General features: G+C 35.0%; 1 protein-coding gene across 1 annotated transcript; it reads left to right on the top strand.

Moving 5' to 3' along the window:
* The first annotated feature begins 7,630 nt into the window (after positions 1 to 7,630).
* Positions 7,631 to 16,170, top strand: LOC107795853 (peroxisomal adenine nucleotide carrier 1-like). The gene is made up of 5 exons (XM_016618555.2): positions 7,631 to 7,924; positions 13,032 to 13,263; positions 14,746 to 14,892; positions 15,029 to 15,189; positions 15,633 to 16,170. Exons 1-5 carry the CDS (start codon positions 7,782 to 7,784, stop codon positions 15,910 to 15,912), a joined length of 963 nt encoding a protein of 320 aa, XP_016474041.1. The 5' UTR covers positions 7,631 to 7,781; the 3' UTR covers positions 15,913 to 16,170.
* The last annotated feature ends 249 nt before the right edge of the window (positions 16,171 to 16,419 follow it).

The following is a 16,419-nucleotide window of genomic DNA, read 5'->3' as shown; positions in this document are numbered from 1 at the left end:
GAATCAAACAGGCGTAGTTCGGGCAGAATTGACAAAATAAAAGCAAAACAAGATTTTCCTTTTTTTTCTTCTTATTTTTCAAAATTTCGGCAGAGTTTCAGTGTTTTTTTTTGGACATCGGGTTTTTTCAAAATAGGTAATTATCTCTCTAGCCCTCAAATTGATTTTCTTTCTTTTTCCCAACTTTTCTCCTATTATTCATAAGCCGGTCAACATGCAAATCCGAAGCAAATAAATGGACAAGTCGCAAGTAGAATACATCAGGATGGTCTTTTCATTTCGGGTACACCTATCCTAGATAGACCCAACCCCTGTGTTGAGTCTCCAAAGTCAAATGCACGTGATGTAAACAAGCGTTCCTACTAGGGATCCGGCATGAGGCTTTGTTATACTAGATTTAAGAACTTGGGTGTATTGTTCTAGACCTGGCTTACACGAGCAGACAGCTCGAGCCGAGGGGGGCAGCGTACCGGGAATACAGAAGCTTCACAGGCTTTACAACTTGTCCAAACCTCGTTCTAAAATTGGATATGACTCTAACAGAAAAGAAGTCACATGAAGTGCACACTTCCCAGATGATCTAGAAGACTTAGAGAGAGGAGGGTTTCATAACAATTTATATACAGTCCAAACAATATCAAAGCGGTAAAAGCAGCATTTAGCACATTAGGCTCAACATGTAAAAATCAGATAAAACAAGCCAACTATAACAGTTATTCTAAGCTCGAATTCTTAAACCCTGAATCGAAGTTCTGGGTTTCCAAACCCAGCAGAGTCACCAGAGCTGTCACACCTCCTTTTTACACACTCGAGGGTAGTACAAGAGAGTTTTTCCAATTTAAGTGACATTATTCGAAATGAGATTATTTATTCGATTTTCAGAGTCTCCACTTGGAATATTTTAATTGGTGTCCCAAGTCACCGGTTTATTTTAAATCCTAAATCGAGAAAAATTCGACTTTCCTTCTGAATAAGGAATTCTGTTAACCCGAGGGAAGGTATTAGGCATCCGCGAATTCTGAGGTTCTAGCACGGTCGCTTAAACTATTACATTTGGCCTATTATCTGATTTTAATACATTTTTAACCTATGGTATAATTTTAACTTATTAACCGCTTTTAAATTATTTTTAGGAAGATTCAACGTTATTTAAAATACGCCTTGAACCACGCCACATGAAATGCACCCGCGGTCCGCGACACATTTTATTTAACATTGTTGAGAATTGGAGTTAGGTCACATGAAATGCACACCCAAGTATAAGGAAACTAATTTAAATTACGCGCCTAAAGCAACTACGCACTTTCAAGTTTGCGAGGACCATAGAAAATTTACTAATGGCACACCTCGATTTCTAAAGAGTTAAAATTAATTAAGTGAGGGCCATGAGTTTTGAGATTTTATTTGGCATGGTACGCCTCAAATTATTCTATCAAAAGGATTTCTAAATTTAGTTTTGAGGGCCATAACTATTGGTGTTATTTAATTTGGCATACCTCAACTAATTAAAGGACCTAGCTAATTGATTAAAGGACTAAGGAATTTCCAATTTATTTTAAAGCGAATGTTTAACCTCAATTTTAATAACCAGTAAGCTAATAGTAAATGAAATCAAAGTTGGGTTGCTGAAGGGGCCTAGGCTGGCTATGGGCCCAATTGCCAATTGCTGGTTCTACGACAAAACAAAAACACCACTGGGTTTAACATGAAGCCCTGATCGAGAATCTAATTGCCAAGGGAGGGAGAAATTTGGCACAACTGGGCCAACACTAACAGCCTAGTTTGGGGCTTCAGCACTAACATTTGAGGCAAACTACACTTTTCCATGAAAATCTTTGAATCTGAACAAATACTGACGACCTCAAACATATGTAAAGCACATTTGAATGCCAACATACATTCTATAATGAAGATATGATACCTAATGTGATAACAATTCGTATGCAGGTCATTTCATTAATTAATATTAACAACTCAAATTTCCAGCAAGAAAGAAAACCGATCTATAATTTCAAAAAAAAAAAAAAGACAAGACTTCATTTATTAACATGGACTTGGAACTGTCCAACTCTAAACCTTGAAAAGAAAACAAGCACTAGCTGATTTCATCAAAAACCAAATAAGAGATTTTCCTATATTGCAACATAGAACATTTCATGCTCAAAGAACAACCAATCTTCTGCATCTTAAGGTCAGAACTACTACTAATCATCATTGAAAACTAAAACACTTAGTGAATCTACCATAGAGTATTATAACCATTCACCCCAATTGGTCTTACTATCAAAACATAACCAGCTTTTTACTTCAGTTCCCATCACAATACTTGATAGGATTTCAAAATATATGCATATGCTTAGTAATATAGATTCAACAGGAAATCCTCAATCAAATCGCATGTATCAATCAGCAAATCAAGCAAGAGTTCTAATCCTATATCGGCTTCTTCATACTTACATATAGGAAAAACCAATAGTCCTCATATTTAAACAATATTCCAGTCCCTTTAACAAATCAATCAGCTAAATTAAAATATCTACCTAAAGCTTTCAAAACTCAAAGAGAATTAGCAACAAAATGATCAAATGTACACCTAACAGGAAACTAAAACTAACTGCGGAATCGACTAATTTCAAGAGTGCAGAAGACATTATTGAATAAACTGATATGTCATAGATTTTCAGCTCAAACCAAACAACTTCATGTTCTTCCATTTCACATGTCAAGGAAATGTAGTGAATACCTGGCTACAACAGCAAAACAACAAGGAAAAATGAGCTGGGAGTTTAAGAAGCAACAACAGCAAAGTATCAGCAGCTAAAACAGCCAAACAATCAGCAATTACTCAACCTTTTGACCCAGCTTCAAACCCAAAATCAATACAACTTTCAGAGCTTTTGAAAAATCTGACTAACAGGGAACTTAAGGAGCAGGGACCAACCAATTCTAGGCAAATTTCAGTATTTTAGAGTCTAGAAGAAGCTTAGTTGTTCCTAAAGTTTTTCAGTATTTTTCAATCTCTAAATTCTAACTTGGAAGTGAAGAAACAAACCTATATAGTGAAGCTTTAGGGCAGCAGAAATAAGTTCAGTTTTTGCCCTTTACTCCTTTTTGAATTTTCGTTTTTGCTCCTATGTCCTTAATTTAAAAATCATTTTTTTCAAAATAGCCCTAATCCCACCTTCCTAGAAGTTTCCCCAATCAGTTACAATAGATTCCCTAACCTAAATTCCCTAAACTACCCCTTAAACCCTTGTTATTTACCCTTGGAACCAAACGGGTCAAATTGACCCAAAGTTCAGCCAGACATGGGCTTGCAAAAACCTGGGCTAATCCCTTTTCTTTAGGTTTTTGACTTAATAGAACCCAATTTAATTCATAAAGGAACTCCCCAAACAAAGTAATATAAATATGAAACATGAGACCTTTATTTTCGAAACAAATTAAAATATTAAGAGACAAAGAAAATCAACACATGTTTAACAAAGCAATTAATTTAAACTAATTGTGACTTAATCCTAATTATGCACAAAATATTTAACCAACAAAAAACAGAGAAAAGGAAATAGAAAATCAGAAGAGATGAGGAGTGGAATGAACAAAAATAAAGAAAGAACTTAAATACCTAGAGTAAAGGACGGAAATGGCTTGAAAGGACCTCTACCTCTTTCGATTTCGAGCCGCAATTGGTATTCGTCGTGGATTCTTGTTAAAAACCGACGAGAAACAACAATTACGACCCTAACCAAGTCATCGAAGCCTGAAAAAACTTGGGAGAATTTTGCTTTCGCTCTTCTACCCTTTTTTAGATCTGAAATTAGCTTCGCTTGGTGTTGATTTGAAGGAATATGGTGATGGCTTGTGGGTCAGGGGTGAATAATTGTTATGTGGTGTTTATTTGGGGGTTGATTGGAGGTGGCTTGGCCGGTGAAAATGGTGGATTTTTAGAGGCGGCGCTAGGGTTTACATGAAAGAGATGAGAGAGATGGACCGAGGGGGTTATGTTTGGACTAGGCTGTCTCTGAAGTTTTCGGATAAATTTAATTAAAATGAGAAAGTGGTTTCAGCCGTTGGATGAGCTGAGATGACGGGCTATGATTAGTTTGAGCGGGGAAAACTCCAAATGGTGTCGTTTGGTTAACAAGAAAGGCGGACCGGGTTGGAGACACGGGTTTAGGCCGGTTTGAGAGGGTCTTGGGGGAAAATGATTTGGGCATGGGGATATTTAATTAAAAGAGCCCAAAAATCCTATTCTTTATTTCCTTTTCTTTTCTTTTTCAAATTCATACTTTCTTTTTCTTTTTCAAATTAAAATAAAACCTAAATTAACTCTTAAAAATTAAATTAACCTACCAATTATATTAAATACTCAATATAATATTTATAATAATTAACTAAGTCCTAAGTTTAAATAAGAACTATAAAATTCAAATTAAATAGTTAAAATGCAAATTGAACTATTTTTGTGGTCTTTTCTATTTTATAAAACAACTAATTTTCTTAATTAATCTAAAATGTAAAATTAAATCCTAAATGCAAATGCAATATATTTTTGTATTTTTTATGAATTAAATAAAATTAAACATGCACACAAAAATGCAAATAATTAGAAAAACTCTACAATAATTCCTAAAATACGAAACAATTAAAAGAAAAATTTAATTCTTTAGAATTCTGTAGGAGTAATTCATGTGGGGCAAAACTCACGTGCTCACATATATTATATCATTTTTAAATTTTATTTTTTTACTAATAAAATCCATGTGACCGCCCAAGTACCCATTTAACCCATCCAACCAAAAAATGGGTTTACTATCAATATATTAACGTAAGAACTCTTTGTTTTCAAACTAAAGGGAAATCTAACACGATTACGATTTGTCCATGTTAATAGTAAGAAAGACGGTTATTATTTTTTAACTTTTGGCTGATGGTCCATGTTAAGTGGTTAATACAATTAATCAATATATTAATGTTAAGCAGTTCCGATTACTTTGTTTTGAAATTATAGGTAAATCTCTCTCTTTGTGTTTGTTTAATTGAAAATCACCTAGTATTCAATTGCTATAGTTCCGTGATCTACAAGGACCACATGAATAGCATTAAATAGCCACTTTAAACTCTATCACCAACACGATTACATAAGCTTGCAGGTTTGGCTCATAATTGAAATTGTGCATTTACCTACAATCCATTTCAAACTATAATATGGACACAAGTTTTAGCAAACGAAAGACACAAATAATGTGCCTTAAGAAGTGTTTCACATAGGTAGTTCATCAAAAAAGATATGTTACACATGACTAACAAAAGATGGTAAATAAATAATTCCTAATTTTTTTTTTAGAGTTTCCACTCTTCTTTTGCTGAAGAGGGCCAATCAACTCCATCGCCGGCTGCATCTCCATGAAGTCATAAACCAGCAAAGGAAGAAAAAAAGAAGTTAATTAATGGGTTAATTTCACTGATGGTCTCTCAATTATGTTTCAATTTCACTAAAGTCACTCAACTATTTTTCGTCACTTAAAAGTAACTAAACTTTCACATTGTCACTTAAAAGTCATTTTGGCTCAAACTCCCTACTATAAATATGACATAACATAAAATTTAATGAGAAAAATTTAAAAATAAATGCAACATAAGCTTAAATGGACTATACCTACTTTAGATTCATTTCTCCTTTAATGTGATTTGACACATAACCCAAATGGGTTTCAATAGGGGAAAAACACACACCCCTAATAAAATTAGGTCTTGTGATTTTTTGTGAGGTTTTTATCGTACAAATAAAATATTTCTTTTGTCTAAACAATTGCAATAGATTGTGTGTAATTGCATGCTCATTGTGAAAATAGACACTTATTAGCCTTATTATTATTTTCGTATGCTTATGATACATTAACATGTTATGTAAGATGAATACAATACTATTTTAATTTCACTAAAAAATTATAAATATGTTATGTGAGTTGGATACAGTACTATTTTAACTTCAGTAGAGTTATAAAACGACTCGGATGGGGCATACAAACAAGATAAGCATTTTTTTAGTATAGAATAATTATAAATGTGCATTATGTAACAGAAAATGCAAGAATTTTATAATATAGGATAATTATTTTAAACTAATGTGAAATTTAATTATTTTTTTTATTGAAAGCATTTGGGTTATGGGTCAAATCACGTTAAAGAAGAAATGGATCTAAAGTAGGTATGACCCATTTAAGCTTATGTGATATTTATTTTTTGATTTTTCTCATTAAATTTTATACTATGTCATATTTATGGTAGGAAGTTTGAGCCAAAATGACTTTTAAGTGACAATGTGAAAGTTTATTTATTTTTAGGTGACAAAAAATAGTTGAGTGACTTTAGTAAAATTGAAATAGTTGAGTGACCATCAGTAAAATTAACCCTAGAATTAATTTTAAAAAGTAGATCAAGGACTCATTGTCTAAGCCATGATTGACTAATTTGATAAGTTCTATGTAAAATGTCGTTTGATTTCACGAAGGAATATGTGAAAATATGAATAGGCTAGAAAATTTTAATGTAGACACATTTACTTGTTAGGCAAGTTTGATAAGTACTTGGGTTATGAGTTAAATGAATTTTATTAATAAAAAATAAAATTTTAATATGATAAAGGTATATCAAATATGTGGTTTTTATTTTTTAGTCAAATAATATTATTGGGTGACTTTATAGTCCTAAATAAAATAAAAGTGACTTTAATAAGATATTCCAGTACTTGAGTGACCATCAAAGGAATTTATAGCCTGTTTGGCCAAGTTTCTCCAATTCTAGAAGCATTTTTTTTAAAGTTGAGGTGTTTGGCCAAACTTTTGGAAGAAAAAAAAGGTATTTTTGAGGCGAAGCAAAAGCAGAAAAAAGTAGTTTCTCCCCAAAAATACTTTTTTGAAAAGCGTCTTTGAGAAAAATTATACTTAAAGCTTGTTTGGATGGTTGTTACACATCGTTTCATAATGTGTCATATTGTATTGTACTGTATCATTTGAAGAATACAATGTTTGCATAAATTGTATTGTTATTGTTTCATTATATCACACACAAGCAATACCAAGCATAAACTTGTAATATTATAAAGTAAAATTATGATACACGATAAATTTGTTATATAAAAAGGTAGGGTAAATCATAAAACAAAATTATTTAATAATAATGAAGGGTGAGATGAGAGAAAAAGAAAAGATAATGATGCAATCATACCAAATCGGTCGTTACATAAAGTGCCACATTTTGTCGTTACGTAACGACGAATTAAATGATATCATATAATAAAATTTAAGTAACAACCAAAACAAACATCATATTTAATGTAACAATATGATACGATACAATACAATACAATATGTAACAACCATCCAAACAAGCTGTTAGAAGCATTTTTTAAAAGTTGGGTCAAACATTAATTACAGCTCAAAATTACTTTTTAAATTAATTAACTGAATACAAACTTTTTCTCGCCCAAACTATTCTTTTCGAGAGAAAAAACGCTATCAAAATAAGCTAATTTCGAAATCTTACCGCGCCTCTAGTGACAAGTCCATCGCATCACGTTTCCGACTCCCAATGTGCCTACTTAAAAACCCAACTTAATCTTTCAGACACCAATCTTTGTCACGCCCACTTTTCTTGCAAAGTGGCAGCACCTCAATCCCACCACTATCTGCTTCCTTTCCCTAAAGATTTCTTCAAAATTCAGTTAAATTTACTTGTTCTTGATTCTTTTCTGTTGTTTGGATAAAGAGTATTCTATTATGGCTTTAAATATGGAGTCTTTGGCTGAGGCAACTTCTGGTGCGGTAGGATCTTTGCTAAGCACCACTATATTATATCCTTTGGATACTTGCAAGAGCAAATATCAAGCTGAACTTCGAGCTCATGGGCAGGCCAAATACAGGTCTGTCTTTTATTTTCGTTGATATTTTCTTGCCTTTCTTTCTTTATCTCTGTTTTCAATTTTGGATTTAAAGGGAAAATGGGGGAGCGGATTGCACGGAGAATCGAACCCTCGCCAACAATTTTTTATTTTTTAATAGTGTAATTATCTGTTATATAATATGTTTTGACAGTATGACTTTTCATGGAATTTTCAGACAATTGATCATATTTTGGCAGTCAGCCTACCCAACCCTCCCCATTTAGGGGAACTTGGGTTGTTGTTACATTACTTTTGGTCCTGTATATTGAAGTGAAATGAGTCTGAATAGAGCTGAACGAATGTGGCGGTTTATATAGCTGACGCAGTTAGTTTGAGATTGAGGTGTAGTTCATTAAATTGGTTAGTTTGTTGATAGGTTTTTATTCAAGGGTTTGGAGATCGGATACACCAACGGATGTGATGATGGAACATGTAATGGATATTAGCCTTATGGCTCTTTCCTGCTGGAGGTTCCTTTTTTTTTTTTTAAATATTTAATTATAGAGTACTTTTTAATAATTTTCTAACTGTCCTAGAAAAGTATAATTAGGAGAAGGGTTTGTTCCCGATTAATTTTTATAGCAAGGTTTCGTGGGTTCTGATGTAGTGATCATGTTTAAGTGGAATAGGTTTGGATCTTAATTCATATTTTATATCACCGGTCACCCTTTTTGATGCCTGAAGTAGAGCTCATTGTTGAGGACTTTTAAGACTTTCGAGCTCTCCGCAGGTTAATTCTGAAATGTTGAGCCTCAGTGGCAAGAGTATAAACAAGGGGGTGGTATTACATGAGATTGTAACTGAAAAGCACCAAAGGAGAAGGTTGTCAAGCAAGGCAAGCATGGCATCTGTTTAAAAGTTCAGGAAGATGTAGCAGGTTAGAGCTTCTGGTCTCCAACATTAGGTTAGCCATTAAGTTATAAATTTCCTCTTCATCTCCATTTCACTGTCTGATAGACTGACAGTGTGGAACCCAGTGTTGTGAAGAGCATGAAGCGAGGAAAAGCGACAAGCCCCTTTTCGCTTGAAGCGAGAAGCGAAGCGCTCGCTTTTTTTTAAGTAAAGCGATTTTTTTTAAAAAATACTGAAGGAAAAGAAGAACGGAAGGAAATTGGCAGTAAGTAAGAAAAAAATTGGGCAGCATTCGCTGCAATGTAAGAGTGAAACAGTTGAAGGGGAGGAGGAGGAGGAAATTACATACCTGGGCTTGAACTTGTTGAACTTGAAAAGTGCAGAAAATGGGAACCCTAGTCGCATGTTTTTCTCTGTTGCTCGACGATGGTTTGAAAATAGAGAGGTCTTGAACTTGATAAGCTTGAACTTGAAAAGTGCACAAAATTGGAACCTTAGTCGCCTATTTTTCTCTACTGCTCGGTGATGTTTTGAATAGAGAGCTTTTTTATATTTACCGTTGGCAGCCACTTAATAGTTAATATACCGAAGCACTCGCTTCTGCCGCTACTCACGCTTCTTGCTTTTTTGGCAGAAGCGCAAGCTTTATATCACCTGCTATGCTTCACAACACAGAAGCGACCAACTGCCCGCTTCGCGCTTTAATCGTTGAAGTGGGGGCGCTTTTCCCAACACTGGTGGAACCTTTATCGATATTACATCATCAACTCTCCAAATCAGAAAAGAGGCTGGGCTGGACTGGAACTAGTGCTTCTTTGGAAGCTCAAGGATAAGTTGCCAGCGGGATTCCATGATGTCCTAGCCAACCGGTGGTTTGGGGGGAGGGGAAGATTGGCAGAAAGTCAACACATAATAAAGGAGAAATTATCTCAAGGGTTGCCAAAGCCATTGAATGAAATGTATACTAATTACTAATTGCATGGAGAATGCTTAGAGGAAATCATTGATAAAGATGGGTGAGCATGACTCTTTGACTCTTTCAGAAATAGCAAAAACAAATATATAGGTATCTGTGTATACAATTTTTTTTATGACGGTGGTGTTCAGGCCAGCTTGCACACACCTCGGCTATTCCACAACGTATGTTACCTCCCACCAGCACGGGTACCGAGTAATTATGGCAACTAAAGCCTAGGTAGAAGGGAAGAAATCACCCTTTTTTTTGCCACTTGTGGGAATCTGTGTATACATTTTTGAAGTCAATTGTTAGAGGAGAATCGTCTCCATGTTACCCATAATTAATATAAAGGTTTAATGGTCAAATTCTGAATTGATAATGAATGAAACGTAATATCAACACTTTTTTAACACAGAAATATGCCTTTGATGTGCTTTTTAAGAGTCATCTATTGTTTTGAAAAATGATAACTCTTTGTATTTATAAGACATTGAAATTTGAAACCAAAGAAGACCAAGTTATCAAAGTATTTTTGGCATTGCTTATTGAGACTCTTTCAAAGTACCTAACTTGGAAAAGAGCTCTAAACATTCGATCAAGAATTCTGACTTGGTGGTCAGCTTGAGTTTCTTGCGAAAAATAGAGTGCAAAAAGCTCCTTAATGGTCACCTTTAATGAATGCACATGCCACATGATTCAGTTTAAGGAGTTATTATCAACATGGGGGGGGGGGGACCTTTTGAGGCCTACATACGTTATTGAATTTTGTTGACACGAGGATCGTCTCTAGAGTAATGGTTAAAGAGATTCAAGGTTAGTATGAGATTTCATGTTCCAATCCTGTTAGCACCATTGCACTACCTTTACTGAATCCTTTTAGTGAAAATTTTGGATTTGCCCCTGATTGTCAAATGGTGGTCAAAATCACAACCCAAGAGGTCCCTCCCACATTAGATAACATGTGGTGTTTTATGTGAACACCTTCACACATCGAGATCTCCCGATACCGTTTGTGCTTTTGACACATCTTGTGGTCAATTAGGATTTTAGCTAGAAGAGAACATGGTCCATTTCTATTGTTAGTAGTCGTATATACCATCGGTACACAAGATGCAAGTTTTTTGTCTACAAGTGGAGTTGTTTGACCAAAGATATGGTGCTTAAAGAACTCCTGATTGAGCATTAACTGTGGCAAAAAGCTAAGCATGGAAGATAAATATGTCTCCTCTAGCTATTGATCCTTTACAGTACAGATCTCACCATTCGTTCTTTATATTTCAATGCAAATTATGTTGGATACGGGACCTTTTGAGGCCTATATACGTTATTGAATTTTGTTGACACAAGGATTGTCTCTAAAGTAATGGTCAAAGAGATTCAAGGTTAGTATGAGATTTCATGTTCCAATCCTGTTAGCACCATTGCACTACCTTTACTGAATCCTTTTAGTGAAAATTCTGGGTCTGCCCCTGATTGTCAAATGGTGGTCAAATCACAACCCAAGAGGTCCCTCCCACATTAGATAACATGTGGTGTTTTATGTGAACACCTTCACACGTCGAGATCTCCCGATACCGTTTGTGCTTTTGGCACATCTTGTGGTCAATTAGGATTTTAGCTAGAAGAGAACATGGTCCATTTCTATTGTTAGTATTCGTATATACCATCGGTACACAAGATGCAAGTTTTTTGTGTACAAGTGGAGTTGTCTGACCAAAGAAATGCTGCTTAGTACTCCTGATCGAGCGTTAACTGTGGCAAAAAGCTACGCATGGAAGATAAATGTCTCCTCTAGCTATTGATCCTTTACAGTACAGATCTCACCATTCGTTCTTTATATTTCAATGCAAATTATGTTGGATACCGATTCTTAAGAACTGATTTGCACTACATTCTACAGGAAGATAAAAAGAAGTGTCAAAAAGTTTATTTTGCCTTAAATTGGAGGATTTCCTTGAGATACCTGATTTGAAAGCAACTTTCATAAAAATAATAGTACCATTATTTTTCTAAAGTAACTGTTATTCTTCTCTACCGTTGTACCTTCAGATGCCTAGATTGCACATTTGTACCTCTTCATATCAATGCACGATAAGTCGCCAATTTGTAGAACACCCACGTTTCTATGGATTTGGTGGAGCCTATATATGAAATGCCAATTATGGACCAGCTTGACTTCATAAAATTGGAGGCAGCATAGATTAGTCGAGACACCGACATATCTTTGAAAAAAGGCAGAGGCAGTGGCCGCTTGTGTGCGCTATGCACTAATTAGGTGGATCTACTTTAAGAGACTTTCATAACGCAACAATGTATCTTGAGGGGCTGCTAATGCTCTCCAGGAATCTTCTCCGTCTCCCATAAACATAAAGTGTTCTATGCTAATGTGCATTTTTTCCTTAAATACTGCATGGTGTGAGCTTTGCATTATGCAATTTGTAGACTAAAGCAGGTCTTAGCTCGTAGAAAGATAGGTTGATAACTCGATCCTTTTCCAAAAAGATATATAAAATAGATATAATGTTTATTTCGTCTATACTAAATTCTTCATCAAACCAATTTCTCCCTCATGTATGTGCATATACATGCACGTATGTATCCATACAGACATATCTGGTAGCGTCCCTCCCACTATTTCCTGCTTAGCTCTGTCCCACATCGTGGTAATGATTGTAAGTGTTTTTTCATTCCATGGTGTTACTTTTGCTCAAGAAATTTGTTCTCTCTTGTTCATTGTTTATTTAAATATCTCTAACGGATTTTGTACCCAAGTATGACTAGCAATGTGATTGTATGAGCTTTTTTTGAAGGCCTTGTGGGAAGCATTGGTGTTCTGTATCATCTGTGTTTCTGTCTGCAGTGGAACTTTTGATTTTAACCTGAAATTGAATCAGTAAATTTGTTTAGTTTTCTCTTTATAGTTTTTATACTTTGATCTAACTGATTTATTCTTTTCGGTTTTAACTTGGTCCCTCTAGCCTGACTTAATATGGAATGACGATGATAACTGAAGGCCCTGGAACTGGTTACTTAAGACTTGGAAAAGATTTTCATTTAAGTGAATAGTGGCATTTCTAATTGAAGATCAATGGACTTAGCCGTTTAGTTTACTTTCATATGTGTCTTATATTGATTATTATTCGTCCAATAGGAATCTGAATCGAGAAATATTTACGCAGTTCACTATTACCTCGCTTGTAGCCTATGATTCTGTCATTCTACAAAAATGTGAACATAGATGCTCTTGATGTGACAATCGATCTGGTTCATGTGCAGGAATACCTTTGATGTCTTGTTAGAGGCCATTTCTTCCCGGCAAGTTCTTTCACTCTACCAGGGTCTTGGGACAAAGAATGTGCAGTCTTTTGTTTCGTCTTTTATTTACTTCTATGGATATGACTTCTTCAAGAAACTATACTTGAAGAGAAGTGGATTTAAATCCATTGGAACAAGAGCTAACTTAGTAATTGCTGTTGTAGCGGGAGCATTTACAGTCATAATAACCCAGGTGAATCATAATTGGCAGTTCTACTATGACTAGACTTGACTTTAATATTCTCAGTATTGAAGAGAAGGTTGCCTGCAATTAGCCAACTTATGAAGTTTTGGTTATCTGAATTGCTCTGCTTTTAAAGCTCTAATGGCCTGCTTCCTCGCCTAGTTTAAACTGCAAAAGGAACGGTTATTTCCCTCGTGTAGTGCACATTCTTTTATAGAATTATTGATATTTACCCCAAAAATAATCTAGGAGAAAATGGCATCTTCTTTTGGAGTCTTATGTTGAGTCAAGTTAGAGAGAGGAGAATTCGAGTTAAAAGTTTACTTGTTCTTCTGTTTTCTTTTAGGGTGTTGGAATGGTTTGTTTCATTTGTTTTCCAGGTTTCCAAAAAGCCAGGCCATTACAGTGTTCGTCATTTGCAGTTGACAATCAAAGCATAATTATTTGAATTAGGAGAAGATTTAGTGAAAGTAGCATGCTATTCACTTTTTGGACCGGTAATCGAAAAATAGTCAGCATGTGCAAAGTTATTTAAAAATGGCAACTATTTTGCATAATATGTTGAATTATGGAGCTCGTGCGTATAAATTTCCAGCATATTATGTTGGAACTCAAACACACTATGAAATTCCAACACATTATGTTGGAATCTCATATGTAAAAAATTCGAACTCCAACGTATTATGCTGGAGTTTTTCTGGATTTTAAAGGATATTTTTGTTCATATTTTATCTTTACATGAAAAAGTGACTAAATTTCGATTACTTTTGAAGCTGTGGTAATTTTTCAATTACCAGTTGTAAACCAACTTCTATCTGTTGGTTTTCTAAATCATTGAGACCTCATACATTTATAGCTTTTGTAGGAAAAAAACCTTGATTTCTTGCTTATCAGGAAAAAAACAATGATTTCTTTGATAGCTGCATAATCAATCTTTCTGATAAGACAGCATACTTTCCGTTGTCTTTCACTTGAGTGGTCTACACTTGTAAGCCGGATGGCCTATTGAACAGGAGGGAGGGAAGGAGGGAGGGAGGGAGGGAGTCGTTCTCCTTGCATAGAGTATTATCTGTTGGTTTTCTTAAATCATTAAGACCTCATACATTTATAGCTTTTGTAGGAAAAAAACCTTGATTTCTTACTTATCAGAAAAAAAAAACAATGATTTCTTCGAGGAGTCTTTTTGATATTATATTTTATTGGAATATATGAAAGGGAGTTCTAGGAAGCTCTTACTTCCCAGTTTAGATTCGTGCTTAATGCTTTTAAGGATTTAATAGAGCAAGAAAGTTGTACTGCTCTATTGAAATGAAACCATATCTGACAACTACTGTGTAGAGAAAGGTTCTATGGTGATGGATGCGGATGTGTCTTCTATTCTGGTTGCACCTTCTGGGGTTTTGTTGCTCCAACTTTTTACTTTGGTTTCTGTTAAGGTTTCTTTTTTATTCTGTTCTTCCACTGATCAGAAGTTTTACTCTGTTATTGCAGCCTCTGGATACAGCATCTTCAAGAATGCAAACAAGTGATTTTGGGAAATCCAAGGGATTCTGGAAAACCCTCTCGGAGGGCACTTGGAGTGAAGCATTTGATGGTCTAGGAATATCTATCATTCTCACTTCAAATCCAGCAATTCAGGTATTTACATGTGTTTACTTTCTGATGTGAGTCAATTTATGATAGAAATTGTATTCGGTGATATGAGTGAATGATAGAAATTATATTCAGTGATATGAGTGAATAAATTTTAGTTGCAATATATGGTGTTGTGCAGTACACGGCCTTTGATCAATTTAAAGCAAGAATGCTGAAGGAGAAGATGAAAAGCAAAAGAGGGGCGGAATCGTCTCCAGAATCTCTTTCTGCTTTTTCAGCTTTCGTATTGGGGGCAGTCTCAAAATGTTTTGCCACCTGCATCACATACCCATTAATAAGGCAAGATTCCATCAGTTCTTACGCAAGCAATTACCTTTCCCATTTTAGACTTTCACCCTTTTGATACCTTATTAAGGAGGAGTTTCTAGCTTAGATTATCTCTTAATGTTTTGGATGTGATCCTGTGTTGATAAATTTTTCTGACCTAATGAACTGTTTAATCTTTTTCTGCAACCAATGCCAAGTGGAACAATCTATGCCCAGTTGTATCAAACATGTAGGACACTTGAATATCTGTTGTTTTCCTATTGGTAATTACCTAGTCAGACATATTTTTGCTCTAAAATTAGAATATCATTGCCTGAATTATCAAGATTCAGTTGGGCATTAATTGGATTATCGGGACTACATTTGACATCATATTCCTGCTATAAATCTAGCATGTTGATATCTGCCCTTTCTTCTAGCGTCAACATAAACTTACTCATATGCCCTGGGTATAGGTGTAAAGTCATGATACAATCTGCTGAATCCGAAGGAGATGGGGAGGATGAAGCCGAGTTAAAAGCCCGAAAAACAATCTCTGGATCCCTTCATGCCATATGGAAAAAGGAAGGGCTAATGGGATTCTTTAAAGGGTTACAGCCTCAGATCCTGAAGACCGTTCTAAGCTCTGCATTGCTGTTAATGATAAAGGAGAAGATCTCAAAAACCACATGGGTTTTGCTTCTAGCAGTGAGGAGATATCTGTTCCTTACAAGGGCCAGACTAAAGAGCTCCTGAAATTCTCTTAGAAGAACTGCTGCATCATTCAAATGTAACAATGCATATTAGCTTGTAGGGCCTTGTTTGAGACGTGGAGTGACCTTTGCACGGATAAAATGTTTCATCTAGTAGTGTAATTTTCTTTTAGTTTTCCTGTTATAATGTTATTCTTTAAATAATTTTGAATTTCTTCTTTCTGTATACAATAATTACAATTTTCTCGCTGTTTCTGTTCTGTTATACATAAAGTGAATGCATGTGGCTGTATTTAATCAATCCATACGTTTTATTCAATATACAACTTGTACAGAGGTACCTATTAATTCTTAGGACTTTGGATGTATTTTGTAAACTATAAATAGGGCACCTTCTGTCCATGGAAGAACACACTTGAATGCTCGATGAAATAAGAAAAGCTCCTCCTCCTCGCTATTGTTTGTTTTCGGGTTTTATATTGCTCAATTTGTATCAATTTTACAATATGTTATCAGTACGAGTCTGTTACCAATTGAGATTATTTGCTTC

The sequence above is a fragment of the Nicotiana tabacum genome, chromosome 7 (assembly GCF_000715075.1).
Source record: "Nicotiana tabacum cultivar K326 chromosome 7, ASM71507v2, whole genome shotgun sequence".
Taxonomy (NCBI): Eukaryota; Viridiplantae; Streptophyta; class Magnoliopsida; order Solanales; family Solanaceae; genus Nicotiana; species Nicotiana tabacum.
The sequence above is the reverse complement of the archived record's forward strand: the minus strand, read 5'-3'. Positions and strand labels throughout refer to the sequence as shown.

Bases quoted from the DNA above. Each gene is read 5' to 3' on its own strand.
- LOC107795853 (XM_016618555.2), top strand. From the start codon at position 7,782: ATGGCTTTAAATATGGAGTCTTTGGCTGAGGCAACTTCTGGTGCGGTA. The intron at 7,925-13,031 runs GTCTGTCTTTTA...GTTCATGTGCAG, and splicing joins CATGGGCAGGCCAAATACAG to GAATACCTTTGATGTCTTGT. The intron at 13,264-14,745 runs GTGAATCATAAT...CTGTTATTGCAG, and splicing joins TTACAGTCATAATAACCCAG to CCTCTGGATACAGCATCTTC.